Source organism: Tursiops truncatus, chromosome 1, assembly GCF_011762595.2.
Source record: "Tursiops truncatus isolate mTurTru1 chromosome 1, mTurTru1.mat.Y, whole genome shotgun sequence".
Lineage (NCBI taxonomy): Eukaryota > Metazoa > Chordata > Mammalia > Artiodactyla > Delphinidae > Tursiops > Tursiops truncatus.
In genome coordinates this window covers 141,004,618-141,031,850 of record NC_047034.1, presented here as the reverse complement: position 1 = coordinate 141,031,850, position 27,233 = coordinate 141,004,618, and the positions used below count along the sequence as shown (strand labels likewise).

The 27,233-nt window shown below is 36.8% G+C and overlaps 1 protein-coding gene across 8 annotated transcripts in view; it reads left to right on the top strand.

The window, feature by feature from the left end:
- The window catches only part of OSBPL9 (oxysterol binding protein like 9), a 167,866-nt gene that overhangs the window by 99,539 nt on the left and 41,094 nt on the right, over nucleotides 1-27,233 (top strand). For 3 of the 8 annotated variants that reach the window (XM_019937823.2, XM_073789880.1, XM_019937822.2), the window contains exons 5-9: nucleotides 19,310-19,378; nucleotides 24,212-24,307; nucleotides 24,975-25,022; nucleotides 26,017-26,046; nucleotides 26,930-26,980. In XM_019937823.2, coding sequence (XP_019793382.1) covers nucleotides 19,310-19,378; nucleotides 24,212-24,307; nucleotides 24,975-25,022; nucleotides 26,017-26,046; nucleotides 26,930-26,980 — 294 coding nt within the window. Of the gene's footprint in view, nucleotides 1-8,313; nucleotides 8,609-8,633; nucleotides 8,825-19,309; nucleotides 19,379-24,211; nucleotides 24,308-24,974; nucleotides 25,023-26,016; nucleotides 26,047-26,929; nucleotides 26,981-27,233 lie in introns of those variants that run through there. The other 5 variants (XM_019937825.3, XM_019937824.3, XM_019937826.3 and 2 more) reach the window with 4 other exon arrangements.

Here is a 27,233-nt window from a genome sequence, read left to right as displayed (position 1 = left end):
GAATTGTCTTGATTAGACAAGTTAGTATAGGACATCCCAGATCCTATAGCGAACTCCCCATCACTTTGAAAGTTATTCAAACAGAGGCTTAAAAAACATTACATGAGGAAGTTGTTATGAAGAGACTGTAAGAAATGAATATGGAGTTGAACTAGGAGATCTGTAAGTTACTCTGTGAGCTATGCTTTTTTTTTTTTTGTGAGCTATGCTTTTTAAAAGCAACTTCATAATTTCTATGAAGAATCTCTATGAATTCTTTTTAATGAATTTCTTCATAAGTTTCCTTTTTTTTTTTTTTTTTTTGCGGTACGTGGGCCTCTCACTGTTGTGGCCTCTCCTGTTGTGGAGCACAGGCTCTGGACGCGCAGGCTCAGCAGCCATGGCTCACGGGCCCAGCTGCTCCGCGGCATGTGGGATCTTCCCCGACTGGGGCACAAACCCGCGTCCCCTTCATCAGCAGGCGGACTCTCAACCACTGCGCCAGCAGGGAAGCCCCATAAGTTTCTTTTTAATTTAGGCAGTTTTATAAATGACTAGCATCATTTTAGCAAATTTGTGATCCAGTAAGAAGATAAGTATATTAAGATTCAGATTAGACTGAATGTGGCAGATGAGATTCCCTCCACAGTTGGTTAGACTGATATTCAAGTCTCTATGTGATCTATTCTCAGACTGCCTTTCTAGACATTTCCACCACTGTACCCCTACATAAACCTACTAGAGTGCTGCCCTTTACTTGCTTTCCTCTGAACACATCTTTTCATTTCTGGTCTCTACATTCTTGTACATGATGCTCTGTCTCTCTGTAATGCCATCTGCCTCCACTCTGCCTTTGCATTCTGCCTCTTTTCTTCAAAGCCCAGTTCAGAACTGACCTCTTCCCCTGACCTACCCCTCCTCCCCCACCCCCCAAACTCAGTGATCTCTTTCCTTTGAATGTTACTCATTGCACAGTTCACTGAATCCTTACCATATTCTTTTTGTTATCCTTTAGAGTATATATAATTCCCACCTCGTCGGTTAGGATGCAGACTCCTTAAGGTCAGGTACTTAATTTGATCCAGTTTTGGAATATATGAGCTTTTGCTTTGAAGAGAATTTACATATCTTTGGGAATAACAAGAAGAAAAAGATAATTTTGGGAAGTCTTAGACTCTGATAGCTTTGATATTTTAAAATACATGTAGTAAAATGGGAAGTCAGACTCTGATAGCTTTGATATTTTAAAATACATGTAATAAAAAGAGTTATTTATATATATATATTTTTTAAAGTTAATACATGCAGAAGATGGGACATTTAGAAGTATGTAATTAAATGTTGATTTGATTGGCAAAAAAAAGTAAAGATTTTCTTCCCAGAGATGGTGAAGTATGGTGAAGGACTTGACTCTGGAACCAGAATGTCTTGGTTTGTATCCCAGTGCCACCACTTATTCTTGACATTACTCTGAGTTCCAATGTCCTCATCTATAAAATGAAGATAATAAAAGTACCTAATTTACAGGGTTGTTTTGATGATTAAATGAGTTAAATGTAAATTTGCTGAAATAATGCCTAGCTATAGTAATAACTTGGCAAATTTTAAGCCATTACTAATGCAACTACTACTCTTACCATTCCCACCCCCTGTACATTCTCAATGGTGCTCTCAATGGCATTCTAAATGGTGCTCGATAAATGATAGTTAAATAAAGAAATAATTGAAGGAATTAATGAACAAACACATGATGTATAGATTGCTTTTATATTGCTCTTTATTGAGAACTTTGAGATGTATTGTTTTTCCTGGCCTCATTAGATTTTATTTTTGTATCATGTAGGAAAATAGATGTGTTTTGTTTTTCTCCCTTGAAGCCCTTTGTTTCCCAAAGGAAGTGATTGCAATGTAGATGTGTCACTTCTTCCACAGGTAAAATGGTATGAAGTAGCCAGTTACTTGGGGTTCCTACAACAAAGGAAAATTCCGCTAAGGAATGTTGCCAATGTTGTTGCTGTTACTGAGGGCAGACAAATTTCTGGCTCCTAAATTGGAATTTAGGATTCAAGGATTCCTTTTTTTAAATAAATTTTGTTGTAATAGTGATGGCCTGTCTATCTTGAACTCTTGGGAAACAACTAAAAACAAATGATCCAATTTTATAGATGCTAAAGATTATTCCTTTAACTGCCAAAAATTTATTTTAACTGTGTTTTTATGGAAAACTTTTAGAACTTATATTTTCCTGCCTTCTCTTTATAAAAATAAAGTTTAAAACTTAAAAAAAATAGTTCATGCTCAATTCAGAACATATAGAGAATACAGAAAAGTTATTTATTTGGTAAATATTTATCAGACACTTATGTGTTCCATGCACTATACTAGTTGTAGAGGATATAATTGTGAATAAATGACATATTGTCCTTGTCTTTATGGAGCTCAGCCTAGTATAAAGAAGAAAATAAAAATCATGGGAATTGAATTTTTAAAAAACTACAGTAATGTCATAAGTAAGTCATGTTCCAAAAAAAATTTAGCTATGTAGGAGTATATAAAATAAAAGCAATAGTTTTTCCTACACCCCTTCTTTAGAGAAAAACATAGAGTTCCAGTTTGTTAACATCCTAATCCTAATGTAAAGTTAGTGTGCCTAAAAGCTGGAGCATTTAAAATGAAGAGTAATCACACAATACAAAGCCGTTTTATCCATCTTGTGGCAATGAGCTCTGTACTTCTAACCAGTTTTGGCAACTCACGTGGTTTTAATGAAACCTGTAAATTGTTTCAGAAGAAAGTTAAGTGACCAATGCAGAATTTAACTGTAAAAATTAGGGCAATAGCACCTTTCTCATATAATTTAAAAATTGAATGGTACTAAAAGGCTTATAATAGAAAAACATTAGCCTTCTGCCCCTCTGCTTTCTCTGGTTTCCTTGTTAGACTACCCATTTTCAACCTTTTTAGCTGTGTATACTGCTATATTTGTAGTGTAGTACCTGGCATTTCAGTCATTCATTAGACATTTATTAAGCAGTTAATACATGCCAGTCTCTGTGTGAGGAGATGCTAAAGATACAGTGATGAATAAGCAGTACACTATCATAATCATTGTGGGGTTGTGTAGAGGGTATTCATTCCTAACCTTGAACCAAATATTTTTTTGTTTGTTTGTTTCATAATGCATTATGAATTGCAAATAATTTATATAGAAACTTCTGGAACATGGTGGTCCTGATCACAAGTTAGGGACTGCTTCTGCTGTATGCCAAATGGTATATTTATTCCATCTGGCTAAATTTTCTATGTGAAAATTTATTGGCTGACTTTAATTTTGAGACTTCTGGGTACTGGTCAGACAAAATAGTGGAGCTACATATCCTGCTTCCAAGAGCTGTCCTTTAATGTTGTCTGCTCTAATCATTGGGCCTAAGTTGCTAGGCAAATTCCTAGGGACACTATGCGTTTTTTTTCCCCTATTTTTGCTGCTTCTTTTCGTCTACTGTAATCAAAAGTATTTGTCATCTATCTCTAAAATGACATAAGAGTAGAATGTGATTTATAGGTAAACATTACTGGACTCTCTAGCAGAAATAATATTTTTGAAAGTAGTACATAAATTCTGTATAGTTAAAATGCTCTTTTCATCTTAATAGCTATAGGTAAAGTTGGCCTATTTTTTAGTCAATAGACTTCCTGTCATTTTTAAAGATTCCCCCCTCACCCTGAACCTTAATGTTTTGATTTTTCTCAGATTGTGTTTTATACATTTTTTTGTGAGATGCAGCAAGAGGGAAATTTGGAGGTGTGCGGTTTTTTTTTTTAAGTTTTTCTTGTTTTGTATTTGTTTTTCAATCTTTTCCTCCAGGTTTATTGAGGATAATTTGACATAGATCACTGTATAAGTTTAAAGTATACAACATGATGATTTTTTTTAAATAAGTTTATTTATATTTTATTTTATTTTTGGCTGTGTTGTGTCTTCGTTGCTGCACACGGTGAGTGGAGACTACTCTTCATGGCGGTGCGCGGGCTTCTCATTGAGGTGGCTTCTCTCATTGCAGAGCACGGACTCTAGGTGTGCGGGCTTCAGTAGTTGTGGCACGTGGGCTCCGTATTTATGGCTTGCGGGCTTTAGAGCACAGGCTCAGTAGTTGTAGAGCACGGGTTTAGTTGCTCCACATATGTGGTATCTTCCCAGACCAGGGCTCGAACCCGCATCCCCTGCATTGGCAGGTGGATTCCTAACCACTGCGCCACCAGGGAAGTCCCCAATGATGTTTTTTATGCTTCTTAATCACTATATTCCATTCTTTTCTTGAACAACAAAAGAAATTAAGTAATTTAATTTAATCGCTTAGTAGCTTTAGTTATGTAGTTTGAAAAGTATTGAAGACCCCTTTGATACATGGGTTGGAAATCAGTTGTCATATATGACTTTAAGGCATTGGTCACTTAATTTTCTTCTAAACAACTTGTAGATTTCTTTAAAAACACTTGAGTGTTTTTAAACATAAATTTGAGTTTTTTTCAACACAAATTTGGTTAGAAGTCCTATAGTTTTTTGGGATAAAATGGGTATGTTGCCTTGTATTGTTTAATTACTTTTCATTTTAAATGCTACATCTTTTGTGCACACTCACTTTACACTAGGACTAGGAAAATGAGAATTATATGTCTATAACACAGTTATCTCTAATATGAAACTGTGAAAAGGTAGACTCTGGACTGTAGCTATATTATTAAGAGACTGTCATAAGTCATATTCTCTATTGCCATTACACCAGTTTTAACACTTAGATCTATCAAAAGAAACCCTAATTATAATTGGTTCCACTAAATTTTTACTAGGACTTAACTATTTACACTACACTGTCAAAAATGATAGTGCCTTAGATTTTGAAGCTACTGACCCGTGATGATGATGATGATGATGATGGAAGATTTGGAGGACACTTAAAAAAAATCTGATATTTTGGTATGTACTGTGTCTTTTTTTAAATAAATTTATTTATTTTTTGGCTGCATTGGGTCTTCGTTGCTGTGTGTGGGCTTTCTCTAGCTGCGGTGAGCGGGGGCTACTCTTTGTTGCGGTGTGTGGGCTTCTCATTGTGGTGGCTTTACTTTGCTGCGGAGCACAGGCTCTAGGCATGTGGGCTGCAGTAGTTGTGGCACATGGGCTCAGTAATTGTGGCTCGTGGGCTCTACAGCTTAGGTTCAGTAGTTGTGGCGCATGGGGCTCAGTTGCTCCACAGCATATGGGATCTTCCCGGACCAGGGATCGAAACTGTGTTCGAACCATGTTGCCTGCATTGGCAGGCGGATTCTTAACCACTGTGCCACCAGGGAAGTCCTGGTGTGTACTGTTAAGTACAAAGTCCTTGATGACCCTATGGGTCTTTCTGTCTTGTTATGGAGTGAGAAAGAACACATGAAAATCACATGAAAGAACTGGTAATCAGGAATTACATAAATTAGTATTATGTCTCTTACAGGGTCAATTAGTACAATATATAGACAGAATTAGAGGTGTAGGCTTTTTTGCCCCTTGGCCTGGAGAACTGTTTGATCAGCCAATATTGAATTAAGCCCTCTGAGCTGCTCTGGCACAAAATTAACTGCTAGAAAAGCAGATATTAAAGGAAAACTGTAAAGGGTATTAGTGGAGGTTCTTAGACATTGACCTTGTCCATCTGGCAAAATTAATGTATTTTTCTCCATCACTGCTTATAGTTTAATTGATGCTTATCATAGAATTGATGTTTATTTTCAGACTCTGTTACCGTAGGAAATCCATTATTGAGCACCTAATATGTGCCAGGCATTTGGCTAAATTGAGGCTTTGATGAACAAAATCAGATAGATCCTTGCCTCTTTACCTCTTACAGTCTAGTGGTGAACATAAAACATTAAAGAAGTATGCAGACAGATAGAAAACCTTCAAGTTGCAGACTTTCAAAGATGCAAACGTGCATTCCATCAACATCAGTCATGAGTGAAATCGCAGTTTACCCTCTGTCTCCTATTGCTGATGATCCTTCAGCTCTCCCATCTCCCAGCTCCTCTCCCTCCTCCAGTCAGTAACTCTTCTTGCCTGTTCACTCGATGCCAGCCCCTGTATGCCAGCTGTTGTACTGTACTACTGTACTTTTCAAGTTACTGTACTGTAAGATTAAAAATGTTTTCTTTATTTTTTGTGTTTGTTTTTTATGTATTATTTGTGTGAAAAATATTATAAACCTATTACAGTACAGTGCTATATAGCAGATTGTGTTATTTGGGTACCTAGGCCAACTTTGTTGGACTTACGAACAAATTGGACTTGCAAACACGTTCTCGGAACGGAACTCGTTCGTATGTAGGGGACTTACTGGAGCTGTAATAAGTTTTATAAAGGAGCGTTGCATGGGCTATGAGAGCATAAAATAGGAAGAATTCACATAGGCAGTGAGGAAATGATGATGAGTAGAAGTAAATTAAGTGAAGGGTGGGGATTAGGATTTCCCTGGTGGTGAAGTGGTTAAGACTCCGAGCTCCCAATGCCTAGGCCCCGGGTTCGATCCCTGTTCAGGGAACTAGATCCCACATGCCGCAACGAAGAGCTCGCATGCCGCAACTAAGGAACCCGCCTGCCGCAACTAAGACCCGGCACAACCAAATAAATAAATATTTTTAAAAAAAAGTGAAGGGTGGGGATTAGTTTCAAGGTGACAGTGTAAAAGACAAAGTAACCACAGGGGCCATGTGCCAAGGCCCTGAGGTTGGAAGGTCCAAGGCAAATTGAAGAAACATGAAAAAGGCCATTGTGTGGAGTGCAGAAAATGAGGGAGTGGAAGGTGTTAAGATGGAGCGAGGGGCAGGTAGGGCTAAACCTTGCACACCATTGCTGAATGCTGAGTTGTATCCTAAACACAATGGAAGGCAGTTGAAGTTCTTTAATGGGGCGGGGTGGGGTGGGTTGGGAGTCATGACTTTGGTTTTGGAAACCAACTACTGTGGCCATAGTGTTGAGGATGAATTGGAGAAGCTTTAAGAAGCAGGAATACTTTACTAAGGAGATTGTTTCAAGAGGCTGGGACCTGTGATTGAGTGGTGGTGATGGAGAGAGGTAGAACTGAGATTGTATTCAGGAGGTAAAAATGGCAGAACTTGGTGATGGATTCAATGTGGAATGAGGAAAGTGTCAAGGACTGCCAGGTTTATGGTTCGCATATCGAGTGGATGGTAGTGGTTTTCATTTACTGATACAGGGAGGACTGGAAGAGGACATGGCTTTTGAAGAAGGGGGTGCGGGAAGAAGAGAGTGCATTTGGTATTGGACGTTTTGAAAAAATTTGCATAAAACAAAACTTAAGGGCTCTTTAACACAGTGCAGCAAGCATCTATTGAGCCTTTTGTGCAGTGTACAATGTGCTAGTTGTAGGGGCTACCAGTAGAGCTACAAAAATTAATTAGATGCTTAGTTTAGTAGAATTACAGGTATATAAATAACCATAAGGAAAAAATAGTAAAAGCAGAAGGTAATTGTTCTCCAGGTCAGTAAGTCAGTCATTTATTTACGTCTGGGATTTCCTGCATTTTGGATGGTTCTCTGCTGAGGTCCTCGAAGTCCGAACTTTCCATCTAATTTGAAGTTATGCCATTTGGATTCCTGAAGCATCTTCACAAGCCACCTACATTCCTTATGGAGCTGTGTCACAACAGCAAGCCTAGTGTTTCCCTGGATTAATAAAATAAAACAGGCACCCCTGCTTTTGTTTATTGATATAGTATCTCCTCCTCCCCCGCCTCGTGACACAAACAACTTTTCGGAAGTAAGCAAAAGCAGTTATCCAGATGAAACTTGGCTGCACAGCTGCCAAAATATTGGATGTCGAGCTAGCAGCGGGTGGGTGTAGGTGTAGCACGTTTACCTCTGCGACCGGGTCCTTCCCCAGTCGCCACCCTATGGGAATCTCCGGGGCCGAAGCCTCGAAGCCTAGCTGAGCTCCCTCGAGCCACGAGCTTCCTTTCCTGCGGGCTGCACTGGCGTGCCGGGGCGGCCGCGTGTCCCGAGGCACAGCTCCGGGCGTGGGAGCAGGTTCGGGCCCCGGGATGAGCCCTGGGCTCAGCGAGGAGGCGGCAGGGGAGCCGGGCTCTCCGGATGCTCGCCCGCCGCGGCGGGCCCCTCCCGCCTCTCCACCCCAAAATTGGCCTAACCGCCAATCGTCGGCCACTCACCTCCTTTTCAGCAGGTGGCCCATGGCCAATCGCCAGGGGTCTCTTTGCCAAGAGGCTACAGGGCCAGCCAATCGGGGCGGCCCCTAGGCCTGGGGCAGGAGTAGGGGAAGAGGGGCTGTCCCGGGGGACCGGCTGAAGCTGACCGGACCGACTGCGCGTCAGCCCGGTGATCCGGCGGAGGGAGGAGAAGAGGGGGTGCCCGGAAGCAGCCCTCGGCTCCCTCCCCTGGAGGCACACAGGGCGGGGGCCTTGGCGAATGGCTTTCTTGACGGCTGCTTGCGGAGTGAGTAGACCCGGAGGGTCTGGGAGAGGGGCCGGCTCCCACCCCTGAGTCCCCAGGGACCCTGCTGCCTGCCCGGGCCGTGGGCGCGAATGTCGTTCTCTCCCTGCCTCCTTCCCGCCGCGCCCTGGGGTGAGTAGGACGACGTGGCCGCCCGAGCCCTCTCTTCTCTGGGACTCTCCTCACTTCCTCCGCCGGGATGGTTGGAGGCAGAGGCTAGGGGCCTAATTCTGTACCCCTGAGAGGTCATTCGTCACCAAACCAGCCTGGAGAGAATCGCTTCCCCTTTTTCGATTCATTTTCGTGGAACTCTGTTTTCCTTTCGAAAGCTGTCTCAAGATACTAAACGTAAGAGTTAAACTTTCTCTTAATGTGAAAGCCTAATTTTGACCAGTTGCCCATTAATAGAATTTCTAATTGCGAGCCAAACATTTTCTGTTGTTTCAGTTTTGGCTCTGTGTTCTTGTCTGGCCCAGTATTTTTGTGTGTAATAATTATGGGTGCTATTATTTGTGAGTGTGAGTATGGAGAGGGGGGAGGCAGGTGGTTTTATGCTTTTTGGGTAGGTTGTGCAAAAATCGTGAAAACTTTGGAATAGTTGTAGGGGGGGTTCTCGTAAAAACTGCAGGGAAGGGTTTAAGTTCTCAGTAAGCTTGGTTATGGAAGGTTGAATATAAGCAATAGACCAGGAAGTATGTTTGAATCATGCATTTTTCGCTGCATTCCTACTACACTTCACAAGTATTTTTGTTATGAAAGAGCGAGAGATGTATTGATCAAGAAAACTAATTTTTGCTAATTTGAAGTTAACATTTGGCTTTGCTTGTTGATTAAACCGTTTACTTTTATCTGTGTTCAGGAAATCAAAAAGAAATCAAGTAATTATTTCTCCTAGTTTTGAGTGGAGAAGGTGGGAGAGATCTTAAAATAGTAGTTGCAGTTTTGATAGTTTTTGTAGAGAACTTTAAGTTGGAAATTCTCATCCACTGTGAGTCATCTCTCAGAACATTGCCTTTATTGAACTGAGTTTGTGATAAAGCTCTTTAATGAATAGTGTTAACATCTCTCATTTACTTAAAATTTAAAAAGTTTTTTTTCACTTTTTGTGTACGCCAGCAACTTAAATTAAATACCTATTACCTTTCCTAGCCCAGGGAAGATAAAAACCACTAAAAATCAGACTTTTAGTCTGGAGAACTTAAATGGGAAATTAGAAAGATAGCAGAGAAGCTGGATCTGTTTTCAAAGTGTCCTGAGTTTGGTTTTAACAGAGATGACATTTTACTTGAAGTGCCCGTCAGTAAATATTAGACTGCAGTGACTGTTGGTCACATCCATTTTGATGTTTCCAAAGTCCTAGCTGGTTTTGGGTGTTTTTTCCCTTTAGTGTGGAAAGATTGGATTCAGTAATAATCTAACCACTGAACCATCCCCAGTTGATAAGTTTGGTTCAGCCAGTAAAGAGCATTGTGATACAACCATATTCTGCTGTTTGGAGAATCAGGCATTTGCATAGTTTGCAGTCTATTGCTTGAGACAAAGGATATCAGGCTTTTATTCTAAAAAGGAAATTCTAAGATGTCCCTTAGGATATATTGAGTTCTATCAGTATCTAAACTTTATAGTGTTGAGTAAGAACTGATGTTTATGGGGATTCTATAGAAAAAGACAGTTTTTATGTGTACTATAATGTACTTGGCCTAAAATTATATTTAGGAAGATTTTCCAGTAAAGGTTTAAACAAATATTATGTTTGAAAGAATAGTAGAATAACTGAAAATGTGTTTAAGCCAAGTACCTCTCCCGAAGTATTTTAATTAATTGTAGTTCCACCACACACAGGCAATTAGTCATTTAAAGCCATTTTCCATCTCCCTTATTTTCCATGTCCGGTCACCAGGTCCTGTTAAATTTGCCTTAGTAATGTCTCTTGGATTTGGCCTCTTTTTTCCACCTGATAATGCTTTAATTCAGGCCGTCATCATCTCACCTAGACTTTTGCAAAACCTAACTAGTCTCCTTGTCTCTAGACTCCCTCTACCCATACTCTTTATCCACAGTCAGATCCCACTGAGTTACTGCTGTGCTTAAAATCTGTTTTGGCTCCCCCTTGCCAAAGCACAGATGCTGGGAATGTTCTTTAAGGCCCTTCACAATCTGGTCCTAATTTATTGCTCTTGAGTGTGGACTCAGCTGCGGGCAGCCTACCCGAGGCATCTACTCTAGCACTGTGAGCTGTTAACCATTTGGAACATGGCATAGCCTCTCATAGCTCTTGGTCCAGTCACAGCCTTTCCCTCTTGATTAGAATTATAATTGCTTAGCATTCAATCAAGTGATAAATCTCCACTTCTTCCTTTGACATACAGTTTGCATGTTACTTTTTCTTTGATGTCTTCCTTCCTTCAGGCAGAGAAAGTTAGAATTACTGTTGTCCTTCATGTGCTACTACAGCACTTTGTTCATACTTCTGTACTATAAATTTTTGTGCACATATCTGATTCTTGGATTAGACTCTAACCTCCTTTATTCCTAGGGCCTTTGCCCCTAGTCCAGTGCTTGGTACATTGTGGGTGCTTAGGGGACCCTCATTAAATGATCAGAATATGTGGCTTAATCGTGTCCTAAGTGTGCAACCTTTGGCTCAGTGTACTGGAGCTGGGTTTATCCCTGTGAGTTAGAAATGTTTGCTAAGTCACCAAGCTCCCTGGTTGCTGTCACACCTGAGAGACAGGACTGGAGAAAATGTTTAGAAATAATGTTACAAATGGTGAGCAGATTTCCAGGCAAACTCCTCCTCCCCCAACCTACATGACTTCTGATATAGTTGAAAGAATACTAGCAGCAGCAGTACCAGCACAAATTGGTTCTGTAGTAGTTAGTTTCATAGGAAAAAGCATGTTGCTGGCTAGAGAAGTCAGGGAGACTGCTTAGAAGGGGTGAAATCTGATCTCATTCCAGAAGATTAGGTAATGATTAATTATAATTGCTATTATCTGTATTGTCCTTAAAGATGTCCTTTGAAGGCATTGATAGTCCCTGGCACATAACAGATGTTCAGTGAATATTTGTGTTATGAAGGAAAGGTAATGGTTGCTCTGTGTGTGTTGTGGGACAGGGGAGATACTTGTAGCCCTTTCCACACTGGAGTTCATTTATTTCTGGAAACACCTTTAAGAACTTTGCTTCTTTGCTGTATTGACTTGAGCAGCTAATTTTGTTTTTTCTGAACTGTGCCACTTCAACCAAGTTATTCTGCTTACTTGGTTGTTTCTTTGCATTCTCTGCATTCCAGAGCATGTTTTTAAATCTGGTTGCATTAGTCTTCCTCATTCAGTTTCAAGGTTACACTAAATTTTTGCTTGTGTTTTAACATTTATTGTCCTATGGTGGAGGACCTGGCTGCAGTTACAACCTGTAAGTTCTTATTGTCTTTATTTAAATGAAATTAATTTTTTTAGAAAGTAAGTGGACCCCAGGTTTTTCCAGTATGATGAGGTATTTACTCCCCTGGTGAATATGGTCATTTACCTGGATATACTGGCTTCACAGAATCTGAGAACTGGAAGGGATCTTAAAGTTTTAATTCGGCTTCTACCTATTTTTATAATGGAGAAAACAGTTTCAGAGAAGACAAATGACTTGGCCAAGGTCACACAGTTAGAGATTAGAATAACTAAGACTACAGCCTATGATTCTTGCTCTTTTATTAGCTCTAGAGAGAACTGGAGTGCTACTCTGATGCTGCTATTCATTCACTGCTCACCTCACTCTCCAAGTCCCAGTAATTTTTCCAGTTCAGGCACTAATTTTGGTTTCCTTTCAGATTCAGTACCCAGATCTGAAAAATAGCATCTTACATACTTCTCCAAGAGAATATCATTCCTTATTTGGATTCCTTGTGCTTTCCAGTCTCTCTTTGTGCTTATATACTGGTTCCTGAGTCTGGGAAGATAGCTTTTCTGGTTATTCTCCATTTTCCTGCAGATTCATTCTATGCCCCTCTCTACTCCCTGCTTCAGGAGGCTGACCTTTACAGCCTGTGTCATCTGGAGTTCTTTATCCTCTGGCTTCTCGTAGGGTTTAGCCAATGGGAGGATGGAAGATAGAAGGAAGAAAAGAGAGAAGCTTTGGGGTATTTAGTCCTCTTTCTCTGCTTCCATGCATTTGTAGCAGTGGTTACAACTAGAGTGTCCTTTGAGCCTACTTCGATTTACATTGTTTCGCTCCTTGTTCCTTCAGGCTTGGGAGTGGTGAAGGCTTCTTGCTGTTCCTAATTCTTGGGTACCTCAGCATCCCTTGTTAGTTTCCTTAACCCTGCCCTCATTTCTCTAGTCACTTGGTTAAAGAGTTCAAAAATCCCATCTGATTATGATGTTTCCCTCCCTTGCCCACTACTGTTAATAATTTCCCCCTCCCCATTACTGTCAGAATCCTGCACTCTAAAATGCTACCTCTGTGAAGCTTTTTTCATCCCCTTAACTTTCTCCTTTGAATCTCTTAGTATCTTTCTCATAACACTTAATCTACCATGCTTGAATCAGTTATTTGTAGACAGATTTTATCTCCTGCTACACGTTTGAAACGCTTAGGGTGTGATCTGTATCTGCTTCATCTTGGCATGTCCAAAGCATCCAGCACAATGTTGTCATAGTCGTAAAAAACACCCAGTGAATAAACCATTACTGTAACACTGAATTCTAAGCCCAGAGTAGTATGTATAAAACTGTGCTCATGAGACTTGGCGGGAGAGAATGAGTTTCTAGAAGTTTGTTTCAGTTGTTCAGCTGGTCTTGCTTCTTGTACTGCCTGGGTGGTACAATGTCTTTCCTCCTGTTCAATTTCTCTTTTCTTAAAAACTTTCAATTAGCCTTAAAAATTTTCAGCATCCATACTTGTAATATAATAAATCATTAAGAATAATTAAATGTTATTTGTGATTTTTTTCCTGAGCACTCTGGTTTATAATCTGTAAGAACTTATTTGATTGTTTTTTTTTATGTTTAAATCCTAACAGGTAGGTACATTTCAGAATTTCTTCATTCATTTACAAAAATTTTATCGAGCATTTGCTAGAAACCAAACACTAGCCTGGAGGATACAGTAGAGAACAAAAAGAGTCCTGTCCTGTCGGGCATATATTCTAATCATATTTTAGACCATTTTGATAGATTTCTGACAACAATTAGGGTAATCAGGGTAAATCAGGGTAATTTTGTACTGCACTTTTAACAGCCTTAGCAAAAACAACCTGTTTCCTTCTGTTTGATGTTCACTGGCAGCTAAAATTAGATATACAAAAACTGCTTCAGCATATATGATTTTTAAGGGGTAAATGCCAAACCAGTTACAGAATCTGTTCTTTCCAATTCAGGGTTGTTGTTTTTGTTCTATTTTGTTTGGTTGTTTTGTGTGAGAAATAAGCCATTTAGTACTGATTGTCTGTTGGCCTGACTAGCTTATCATTTAACTTCCCTTGGGTGTTTCATTTTCAGTTTGTTATATTTTCCTACGTAGAGAGATCCAGTTTTGTTAGAGGAATATATTAGGTTTTCTTTGTGAAAACATTTCGTAATCAAATTTTCAGGTATTATGAATGAGTATGAGAATTCTGCAGTTATTTCAAAACTTGAACTATTAAAACATTAAGCTTAAGAATTCATGTGTTTAATGTGATTTTTTCCCTCATTATATGTAGAGCAGATTTGCATAAAACTTTCTAAAACTTCCGTTTTTGGTGGACTCTTGAAAACAGTGAGAGTTTTTGCTTTTCAAAATGCTGTGAAGCTTTGACCCACCTCCTAGAGAAATGGAAATAAGGACAAAAATTAACAAATGGGACCTAATGAAACTTAAAAGCTTTTGCACAGCAAAGGAAACCATAAACAAGACGAGAAGACAACCCTCAGAATGGGAGAAAATATTTGCAAATGAAGCAACTATCAGAGGATTAATCTCCAAAATATACAGGCAGCTCATGCAGCTCAATATCAAAAAAACAAACAACCCAATCCAAAAATGGGCTGAAGACCTAAATAGACATTTCTCCAAAGAAGATATACAGATTGCCAACAAACACATGAAAGGATGCTCAACATCACTAATCGTTAGAGAAATGTAAATCAAAACCACAACGAGGTGTCACCTCACCTCACACCGGTCAGAATGGCCATCATCAAACAATCTACAAACAATAAGTGCTGGAGAAGATGTGGAGAAAAGGGAACCCTCTTGCACTGTTGGTGGGAATGTAAATTGATCTAGCCACTATGGAGAACAGTATGGAGGTTCCTTTAAAAACTAAAAATAGAATTACCATATGACCCAGCAATCCCACTACTGGGCATATACCCTGAGAAAACCATAATTCAGGAAGAGTCATGTACCACAATGTTCACTGCAGCACTATTTGCAATAGCCAGGACATGGAAGCAACCTAAGTGTCCATGGACAGATGAATGGATAAAGAAGGTGTGGCACGTATATACAATGGAATATTACTCAGCCATAAAAAGAAACGAAACTGAGTTATTTGTAGTGAGGTGGATGGACCTAGAGTCTGTCATACAGAGTGAAGTAAGTCAGAAAGAGAAAAACAAATACCGTATGCTAACACATATATATGGAATCTTAAAAAAAAAAAGTCCTGGTGAACCTAGTGGCAGGACAGGAATAAAGATGCAGATGTAGAGAATGGACTTGAGGACACGGGGAGGGGGAGGGGTAAGCTGGGATGAAGTGAGAGAGTGTCATGGACATATATACACTACCAAATGTAAAATAGCTAGCTAGTGGGAAGAAGCCGCATAGCACAGGGAGATCAGCTCAGTGCTTTGTGACCACCTAGAGGGGTGGGATGGGGAGGGTGGGAGGGAGACACAGGAGGGAGGAGATATGGGGATATATGTATACGTATAGCTGATTCACTTTCTTATACAGCAGAAACTAACACACCATTGTAAAGCAATTACACTCCAGTAAAGATGTTTAAAAAAAAAAATGCTGTGAAGCTGAATGACAGGCAGTAATCTGAGGTTGGGAAGGGGAAGAATGTATTTTTTGCATCCCCTCTAGTAAGCAGCTCAGAGCTTATTTAAGATCCTGGAATGACTTAACCCAAGACTTTTAATTTTAAAAAAGATACTGTCAGTAGCCTGACCCACCAGTATATGAAAAAAAAAAACTTTGGCTGATTGCCGAAACCACATGGTCAAACAGTGCTTTGTTGGGGGGGGTCATGTAATAGGTGTTTTTGTTTTTTATGAGTTTGCTTTTTTGAATGTTGACTCATGACCATGGAATTGGCAGGAAGGATGTGGGAAGAAAATTAGGTATTCTGCTTTGTTTTACTGGCCATTTTTCTTCTCAGCATTTATTCCAGTATAGCGGTGATTGCTAATTTTCAAGTGCATGGGTTTTTTTGTTTTTTGTTTTTGCTAGTTTGTACTTTATCTGTAAATAATGTTATAAGCTTCTTATGCTGTATTTTATTTTGCTTGGAAAGGTGTATCTGAGCAGCTTCAGCATTGCCAAATTTACTCTCTCAAGTCATTTTAGGGTTTGGTAGATAATTTTAAAATAATAATGCTGATGATTTTGCAAGCTAAAACAGTTATAAAATTTTTGAATCATATTTATAACCTGCACAGTTTCTGAATCCTTTTACATAAAGTTTTTGAATTTAAGTAAATAGATACTTTTAAAAATCAGACGTTATGAATGTATAAAGTAAAAATTAAGAGTCCCTGTCTTAAATGCCCCTCTTTCTCAATTGCACTCCCTAGGAATAACATCTGCATCTCATATGTTTTGTTTCATGTGTTTTATTTCAGGTGTGTGTGTGTGCCGTGCATGTGTGTGAATAAAATAACTTTTCAAAATGTAACTTCTTTATTGTTCATGTCTCTGTTTATCTAGAATAAGGTATGCCCTCAACCACTATTAATTGACGTGAATTCTGGTGTTTATTTTACTTTTGTAATTTGCTTTCTACATTCAGAGGCTGTAAACTATTTCAGTTTAGATTTTTTTTAAAGTAATTTGCTGCATTCTGAAATCTCGAGGCAATCCTGTATGCCTTCCAGACTTTTATATCTCTAAAATGCTAGTTACAACCTTTATAGAGAGAGAGAACATATATTGTCCAAACTGGGGCACTTTGAGAGTGAAGGAGGCTGCTAATAATTTTGTTGATACAACAGACATAACTAGGGATATCCCAGACAAACTAGGTAATGGTCACGCAGTTTACAAACTTCAGGTTTTTGTTTGTTTTATTTACTTTTGGCAATAACTTTTCATATGACTTCAATATTTTTTATATTTATTATGTATTTATTTTTGGCTGCGTTGGGTCTTCGTTGCTGCGCATGGGGCTTTCTCTAGTTGTGGTGAGCGGGGGCTACTTTGTTACAGTGCGTGGGCTTCTCATTGTGGTGGCCTCTCGTTGCGGAGCACGGGCTCTAGGCGCGCTGGCTTCAGTAGTTGTGGCACGTGGGCTCAGTAGTGTGGCTCATGGGCTGTAGAGTGCCGGCTCAGTAGTTGTGATGCATGGGCCTAGTTGCTCCGCGGCATGTGGTATCCTCCCAGACCAGGGCTCGAACCCATGTCCCCAGCCTTGGCAGGTGGCTTCTTAACCACTGCACCACCAGGGAAGCTCCATGTGACTTTACTGAATAAATTGGGAGAGTCATTTGGAAAGACAAGCTGTCAGTGAGTTAAATAGAGGAAAACGGTACAAAATCCCAAACCTTGCCTGTGCAGTTGTTTGAGTAGCCAAATCACTTTATGGAATCAATATAAGTGTTTTGTTCTGTAAGTCAAAAGGTTACCTAACGCTGCCAGTATTAGATGAAGAGAGATCACGAAGAGTAAGCAGTTGTGCTAAGAGTTATAATAAAGCTAAGGAATTTTGGCACCCATGTCTGTACCTGATTCCTGTTTGACAAGGCAGCTGTTTTCTGTCCCAAGTATATGAGCAATTCAGATTTGTGTTGTTTTTTGTTTTAAGAGAAGCTATTTTCTTTGTAAATTTAAAGGTAAAAACAATTTTATTTTTCAAAGAACTAACGGATTTTCAAAAATCAGATTATTTTATGGAAAAGGGGGGCTTTCTTTATATTGTTTGACTCTTTGGTACCAAGGTAATAATTGAGTACAGTTTACCTTTTGTGGTTCAGGCATAATACCTGATACTTTTCTGAACATCTTATAGGGAATTTTGTTTTTGATCTGTTTTGCAAGACTGTATTTTATCACTTGTTTGTTCTTCATACCTTTTTTATTACTATTTATTTTCTTGAGTTCATCAGCTTACTGTTTGTATTCCTTTTTTAAAGGAATGTTAAATACAGTTTAACCTACGCTTGTATCCTTTTCTTGATTATACTTCTCTATTAAAATTGCGTATGTTTTGTGTATTACCTAGTTGTTAATTCATTTTGTTTTTAATCCATCAAATATTCATTGAGGACCTTTTCTGTCTGTTAGGCACTAGTTTAGGGCCTTGGATACAGTGGTGAATCCTGGTTATTTTCAATTCCACATTGTGGAGAGGAAATAGAACACCCACTACTGTGTTACTTTATGCATATTCTTTCATTTCATCTATCCAACAACTTTGAGTGGTTTATTATTGTGTTCATCCCTGGATAAGGAAAAGGATGTAGAGAAGGTAACTTGGCCAGATCATGTAGGTAATTGGTTAGGGACTTGCAGATTCAGGATTTAAAACTAGATCAGTCTGACCTTAAAGCTGGTGTTCATTTTTGGTATACTGGGCTCCTTCAGGCATTTTTTAGATTAAATTTTAGTCTCTTATGCCATGAATTCTTTTCAAATATCATTGTGATTTAATAGAGAAGTGTAATGGATTTGAAATCGAAGGGCTGGGTTGAAATCTCAATTTAAAAAAAACCCAGCTGGATGATTTGGGAAAGCACTTATGAAATAGGGTTAATATCTATCTACCTTACTATGTATGTTATAATAATGAAATAAATAATATAAAGTATCTAGCAGAGGACCTAATATTCTGGGAAAAAAATTACTATACTGTGCATCCGTGGTGAATCCATGGTGTTAGAACTGTTCATTTAGAACTATGGAAAAAGGCCTTATCTTTTTTGGCATTCTTGGGGTACCTAAGCAGTTGTTGATAAGATAGCTATAGCTACCATTTTGATAATAGAGACCCTATTTTGGAGCCTTAGATTATCAGCACATTGACTTAGATGGAAAATACCTTCCTGAAGTTACATCGAAGTAAAGAGTTTAGTAATAGGCTCAATTTTATGGACGTTTTTGAATTGATAATCTTTACTCCAAATGAATTGGTAGTTGAGTGTTCCTTAGCGTTAAAAATAGGGGAAATTCTTACTCTCATAACTTTTCTATATCTCTAAATTCTGTTTTCCTTTAGCTGAAGTGAGTAAACCTCGGAGACAGCAGATTATGTTTCCAAATTTTCAGTAATCCAAGGAAATCACATGTTAGTATACCCCACATAAAATCATGGTCTTACTAATATTTTTGGTTTCTTTAATATACTTTTTTCATCATTAAAGCAACTTTTGAGTCATTTGGTAAGGAGACAAAATGGTGTTCTCAAAAAACTTAATTTGCTAATAAATTTCTAAGGAACAGAAAAGCCATTAAGTTTGGCATAATGTTTATTTATCTGTTTATTTTTCAACTTGCCACTTGCTGCTCATGTACCTACTTTTCCTCTGTATAGCTACAGATGTTTCTCTTATAGTTCCTTTAATTAATTATTGATGTCAGACGCACAGCATAGTAACTTTCTATTCTCTCTTTTCCTTACCTTTATGGAAGATCAGTACCACACTTGCTTTTTTCCAGTCTTCTGGTATCTCTCCAGTTCTTGAATTTTCAAAAATAATTGTAAGTGATTCAATTGTAAGTATGCCCTATACTTCTTTCATTGGATGAAAGCGTATCTGTGATGCATGTCATCTCAAATAGCTAATTGTGAACATAAACTTTCCAAATACTCTTATATTTAATCAAAACAACATTTCTGCAGAGTTTTTATGATTTTATTTATAGGGTGTGTATTTTTCTAATTTTTAAAAATCACCTACTTTTGTCTGGATTTATGCCATTTATTTTTCATTAGGAGTCTTGTTTTCTTTGGTGTTTTTCCCTTGTTAACTTTTTAAGCTGTTATTCCCTTTTACAGTTCTACTACTGTTAACTTATTTTGTTTTCTTGTTATTCTGAACTTTTCTATGAGACTTATGTGGAATAATTTCTGTATTTCTCTCTTCACAACATATTTTTATTATATACTATTTTGTCCTGTATAGGAGGAAGCACTGAGTGTAGGGTACTTAGTCCTTTAAGTTTTTGCTGTGAAATAAGATTTGATATGAAAATGATTACTCATTTGTGAATTTCTTTTTACAGTGTTATTCAGCCATAGCCATTCCTGTTCTGCATTTTTCTTCTCAGTTCTTAAATTACTCATAACTTTCTTATTTCCTGATTCTGACCTCAAGACCTTAAACCACCTTTTCCCACCTTACCTCCACTATTCATTACTCTTCCTCTGTCAGCAGGAATTACTTTAAAAGCTTTTACTCCTTGCCTCAAAAATTGCCTCTTGTACTGTTTTACTAAGAGTGTCTCTCCAAAGTAGCTACATATGAAGTATAATTCATATGTACTTCAGAAAGTATTAAAGACATCCCTTTTAATACTCTTCTTTTTAATGGCGGTAAAGTATTCAGTTATGTGTATGTATAAAGTATAAATAGTGTTTAATGTCCTGATTAAAGTATTGATAGAAATTCATTTAATTTTGCTGACATTTGTTAGCTTTGAAGTACCTTCTGAGAAAAGTGATGCTGTTCAACATAAGTATTAGAAAGATAGTAGGAAGTACATACAGTTTTGAGGCAGTTTAATATTCTTCTATCATTCTAGATAGTTTTGAAATTCCCCTTAAATTGGGCCAAATGTCTGTCTCTATATATACATATACATATATATATTTAATCTGGATACATAGGTCTTGACTGATACAGAATTATGTGTTACTCTTGACTTCATATACATACTTTAGCTTTCTTTAATTAGCAAATTACTCTTGCAAACTGAGACTGTTTTGTTTTTTAGCATACTCACCACTTAAGTGGGGGTTTTTTTCTTTACATAGATTTCTAATTTTATGGTTTAATTTCTATTGAGTTTCTTCTAGTTTAACTTTTTTTACATCACAGACCATTTTATCTCTATTTCTCTATAATAGTCATGTTTAATTTAAACTTTAAATGAATTCATACAGAAATCATCAAGTTAGAACTATGGATCATCAATATAGTAAACTAGGGAGCAGCAACCTCTTTGGTCCCGATTGCCAAAAATGCAACATAACCAGTTGCTACTGCAGGACAAAAGAGAAGGAAAGAAAGGGAGTGAGGGAGTAAAAAAATAGAAGGAGAAAGAGAACAGAAAGGCAGGGGAAATATAGGGAGACGTGGTCATGGAGAAGAGTGGTATCATGGCATCAGCAGTTGCCAGAAGCTACAATCAGTGCAACACACATTCACTCAACAATGAGCTAGCCTGGAGTCGAGGTGCAGGGGTATAGTGCTGAATGAATGGCAGTTCCTGCCCTCGTGGAGTTTATAATCCTTCAGAGAAGTCAATCAATTAAATATTTAATTATGATAAAATGTGATAAGTGTTAGATAAAAAGGCAAGTACAGAGTAGTAGAATGTACATCTGCTTGACTCCCAACTAGCTTGTTCTCAAGAGCTAAGTGTCACCCTAAGAAGTAGGAAGTCACACTGTTTTAAAGGGTCTGCCTGTTCTGAGTTCTTTTCAAAGGAAGACAAACCACTCAACATGGTAGAGGACTGTATTCTATTTTTATGACCTGTTTTGAAACAAAATTCCATTAAAAAGGATATGAATATGTATAGTGCCTTGTATCTTAAATGTTTAATGGAAAGAGGAATAGTTATGACTTTAAAGGGATTTTGTGAAATAGTTTATGTTAGGAGGTATTGAGTTCCTTTTCTCTTGAGATACTCAGGTAAAGACTAGATGACTTTAAAGGACATTATAAAAGTAATTTATATGAGTGGGAGGCTGGACTAGGTGGCCTTGATTCTGTGTACTGAGTCACAATATGTAGTGAAAACTTATATTTTCTTCTAGTGTATTATTCTTACAAGACTTGAGAAAACAGTTTAATTACTGTCAGTTGCTCGTCCACGGTAATAATAAATGCATACATGTTATTTTATTGATTTAAGATGGGAAACTATATATGTAGATTTTATTTTAAAGTATACCAAAGACTTATGGGTTACTGTGCAAGGGAGTTTTAGGCCCGTTCTGGGACTTTAAGCTAATAACTGTTGTTACAAACCTCCCATTATACATTACATAAAGAAAAATGGATTGTTGAGTAGATCTTTGACTTGGATGTTACAACGTGTGGTGTTTTAAGGGTAAAGGACCATTGTAGAAGATGATATCTAGGGGGAGGAAGGTCTGACAAAAGAGCCAAGGTAAGGTTCACATGATTATAGAAACATCAAAGAGTTGTTTTAGACTTAATTTCAGATCTCAGTAATATAAATCTAATTTTTTCCATTTATTTATTGGATTTTTAATCGGATATAGTGACTTGTTCAGAAGGATATATTAATTAGATTTCTATAGTGGTAGTTCTAAATGGATTCAGAAGAGGGAAAATTCTTGAAGATCACTTTTTCTCATTTAGATCCTTCACCTTTATACTCATTTATGAATATGCCATTGACCTTTTTAGTATTTAGCAAGAACAATGTATTTAGCTGATTTTAACTGGGTTTTATAGTTAAATTATTGATAATTATGTTATATTGCCCTGTGAAACAAAACAAAAAGCCAAGCAGTCCTTCCAATTTTCCTGTGGTACAGTAACATTGAAAAGAAATCACTCCCTACTTTCTTAGTACAGTACTGTGGTATCTCTGGGATGTGATGGATTTTATCCTTTCTTTTCCACATCTTTTATTATCATACTCTACATTAGTAAATGTTTCTAAAAGGATGTCTTTGGGGTTATCTTTAAGAATGAAGATGTTTAACTACAATTTTATAAATATATCTGGATTTTACTTATATTGCTTATTATGATTTTTCTTTCTTAAACTTTGTTTTTACATGACATCTCTCATTGGAAAGGGGTTTTTCAATACTCATTTCAAGCAGTTTCTCAACATGTATGTAAAAATAAAAAGCAGTTTTTTTGCCTTTGAATTTGAAAAACAAAATGCATTACAAGATTAGTTGTGGACTTAGGTTTTTAATACTTTGATTAAGAATTTGAATTTTAGTTTGGGAAGAACAGCAATAGTATTAGTAGTAATTGACAGTGTTAGTAATTATAGTCTTTAGTAGAGGTCGTAGCTGCCACACTAATAATAGTAGGAGGAGGATGCCTGTATTTGGCAGGTAAGAAAATCGTTTAGAGAGACGCAATATCTTGGTAGTGGCTGAGCTGCAATTAGAAACCAGGTTTGCCAACCCATTGTTTTTTCCATAATACTATACTGTCTCAATCTGATGTTTGAGATCATGGCTGTGAAAGTGCTTTAATAATGATAAAGTGTCAGGCAAAGATGAGGTGTTGGTTTAATATAAAATGAACTCTGGCCTCAGTTGACTAAAATGGGGAATGTGAAATGATCCGCACGTTTTGGCAAAAGGCAGGAGAGATAAAACAATTGAAAGTCAAGTATGGTATGTTGAAGCACTATATTTCACCCATTTAGTACAGAGTTTTGTGGTTGGGTTGTGATTGTGACAGTAGTGGTTCCCGACCCTTATTTCCCTGTTTAACTCCATGACTTCTGGGCATGCAGATATGGCAAGATGATAGCCTTGTTCAATCTCAGACTATTTTGTCTTTTATACTCAAGATTGATGTATTTTTCAGTTAAAGATGATTAAGAACTCAAAACTTTCTTTGGAATAAAGTTAAAACATAGGAATCCCGTGCTCTTGGAACTTAAAATTTTTAGCGTACAAAAAAGTAGGACATGCAAATGCTGGACTGTTAAACTGAGAAATAAGTGGGCCCTCTAAATAAATAAACATTTACACCATGTCCAGAGTGTAGTGTTCATGCCAAGGGTGAAAATGAGTAGGGAACTTAGACAGAAGTGTTGTCACTTTCACTTAGGGAGGACCCTCTTAGAGGAGGTGAGAATTTTGAGTTTTCGTGTTTTTTTAAAAAAAATAAGGGAGGAGGAGGAAAACATCAGAGCTAATGGGGTAGTTTAGGGAACAGGAGAACTAAATAGTGGGAATATGAAGTTGAGATTAAGGGACTGGAGGATTGAACTGAACAAAAAGTAGGAGGGAAACAGGAGGTAATCTAGGTTGTTTTGTATATGTACCTTTAGCTAAATTACTGTTGCTTTGGAGCCCATTATGGGGCTTTTGGGAGAGAAGAAAATGATTCTGAAAAAGCAGGATAAATTCTAATTTGAACAGCAGCATATGTAATTGATGAACAGGGAACAGTGCTAGAAGTTCATGAAGGAGATTGATGTACCACTATTCTTAGAGAATTTAGATAATTTAAATAGACCTATTATTTATGTAAAAGTACTATTTTTAATTTAGAAAAGTGAGATGTCATGTATGAAGGGTGAAGTATCTTTTGTACTATTAGACATTGCTGGGATTTATTGCAGTTTTTTTCCCTCTAGGGTTTGGATTCAGGATTTGTTCCTAGTGTCCAAGACTTTGATAAGAAACTTACAGAGGCTGATGCTTACCTACAAATCTTGATAGAACAGTTAAAGGTATGGCATTTGATTATATATTGAATTTATATAAAGAGCTTGATTTTGAGTAAAAATAGTTGCTTGATGTTACTTTACAACCCTTACTGGTTTTTCAGTAGTTTTTAAGCTAACCTAAACATAATTGGAAGAAAATAAGACAAGATTAGATTCATATTTTGTTTAAAAGTTGTGTGAAACTGGTAAATTTTAAGTGGCTTGATTTCTAAGGCCATTTTTCATTTTGGGGGAGTTGGGGGATTGAGAGAGTTTACTTCTCTACTTCCTTTATCATTATTAAAATTGTCTCCTTCAACTCCCACTTTAAAATTAATTACAAGCAAAGCTCCTGGAAAGAACAAGGAATGTTGATAAACTTGGGTGACAAGGCAGAAAAAACTTACGTTTGAACTGATATTTTAAGTTCTTAAAGTCATATGTTTTCTTTTGCTTGTAATTGTACCAGAGTAATTGATCTTGACTGTTTAAAATAGTTCAATAGAATCTGACTTGATAACAATGCCTTGAAAAAATGCGTGTTATCTTGTATTTTAGTAAACATTAATTATACATTTAATGCATGTATAAACCATCCCTGGAAGAAATATGTTTGCTTTTCTTTGCTTAGTAAATGTGTACTATGTAGTAAAGGCTTGATACTATAATCATTTTTTTCTTAATCCTGTAGCTTTTTGATGACAAAATTCAAAACTGCAAAGATGATGAACAGAGAAAGGTAACTTCTATAATCATGATTTTGACTTTAAAGTTTTTGAAACCAAGAGCCTTTTGGAGAAGTAATAGAAGGACCTCGGTGTTTTGACTACTATAATAGTACTGTTGACCTGTTATGATAGTATGCCATATAGATTTCAAGGGGAGTTTTCTGGTGAATTTCTGGTATGGTTTCATAATTGAACAAAAGAGTAACAGAAAATTTTATTATGATACCCTTTTTGTAAGTACCACCTTTAGGAATAAGTTCTTTCTCTTCAAGTACCATATGTTGAAGATTGAAAGTTATTTTATTAAATTTACATGTGGTCACTTCAGATATTAATAAAGCAACCAGCAAAATTTTCAAAATAAACCAGAAGCCATGCATGAGGGAACAAAATGAATGTTGCTTTAATTATAGTTCCTCCCTTTGGGTTTCTGACAACTACTTTGTAGTTTGAATATTGTTTTCTTTTATCAATTAACATTTTTCTTCTCCTTGACTAGATTTCCTGATGCAGCATCATTTATTTTTTTGCATTTCTGTTAACCATAGCCTTGCATTTGTCTCTTTTACACTTGGTAATAGTAGTAACTCATGTTTAGCTCACCTTCTTAGTTTTGGAATTTAGTCTCATGTCATTTTTTAAACAACTTTGCAAAGTTTAAGGTGATTCTAAAATAAGCATTTTAAAATCACATAGTGAATCCTATAGAGAAAAGAAAAATTGTTTTCAGGTAAGGGATAAGAATGTTTTATATTATTCTTACAAATCTTGAATTGAATCACATGAATTTTATTTGAGGATGTAATCCATAAAATGTCTGAATTTTTTATTTAAATGTTTGATTTAAATTAAAAAGTTTAACCAAAAGCACTCCCCAACCTGCCTGAACTGATTTAGAGTAATGAGTACATTTTGGTAAAATTCTTTAAATGACTAACCAGTAAAAAACAACAACGATACCTCTTTGTGTTTCTGATAATTTCTGTTTAAATTTATTTTTCACAGAAAATTGAAACTCTCAAAGAGACAACAAATGTAAGTTATATGTTTGATAAACTCTGGCTTTGCATTAGAAAGTGCTGTAAAATGTTTCTATTTTAAGCTGCTATTATTAATAAGAGCAGTTGAGTTTTTAATTTTTATGCATTTTTACAAGGGTGTTTAAGAATTGTATTATCATCTAAAGGAATTTAAGTGAATAGAATAATCCCTTTAATTGGATTGACTTCGTGTGCCATTTTATCTGTTTCTGGTCTTGTCTGTTTGAGACGCTTGGATAAAATGTTTCATCCATGCACAATGTATATTCTTTTTTATAATTATATATTATATATATTATATATAATATTATATATATAATTATAATTATATATATTATAATATTATAATATAATTAATAATATTGTGATTTGAGTTTTCTGATGTACTGACCTTCTGACATTATATAATGGGCTACTGATAAGATTTGTATTTTGATAAAAGCATTTTAAAAACAGACATGGTAGTATACCAGGTTCACCAATATTTTAATAGGATCCTTTACTCTTGATAATTCCATGAAAGTCTTGAATAGACAGACGTTTTAGGAATTTACATTGGGATTGCCTGCTGACAATCTAAGAATTTGGAAGTTAATCAAATTCACATCACTTTATGTTTGAACTGGTGAAAGACCCTTTAGATGTTATTCAGTATAAATTAACAATTTTTTGGTATTTCCAAACAATTCATAGAATTGCTAATGATAATTTCATTTGACACTATCAGCATGTTAGAACCCAGTGGAAATCCAGAGAGGGTATTTTTTATGTAGAATAGACTTAAACCCTGTATATTTGAACTGACTTTTATATTTTAAGTTTTAGCATTGTATGACCATTTGGGGCAAGATCCTAAAATCAGTGTTTTGTTTTTATAGAGCATGGTAGAATCAATTAAACACTGCATTGTGTTGCTGCAGATCGCTAAAGTAAGTAAATTTTATTTTTGATTACTTTCGTTTAATGGGATTTTAATATATGGCCTTTCTCTTTAATAGCCAAAATACTCAGTTCTGAAATATATTACCTTTCTACTGTAAATTTAAGTTATAGTTTGGCGTTACTGGTGCTATTGAAAAACCATTATGTTTAGATGTTATCTTGCCAGCCTGTGCTTGTTTTTGATAAGGTCATTTGTGATGGTGGCTGGGAAGGAGGGGAGCACATTTGAATGACTCACCC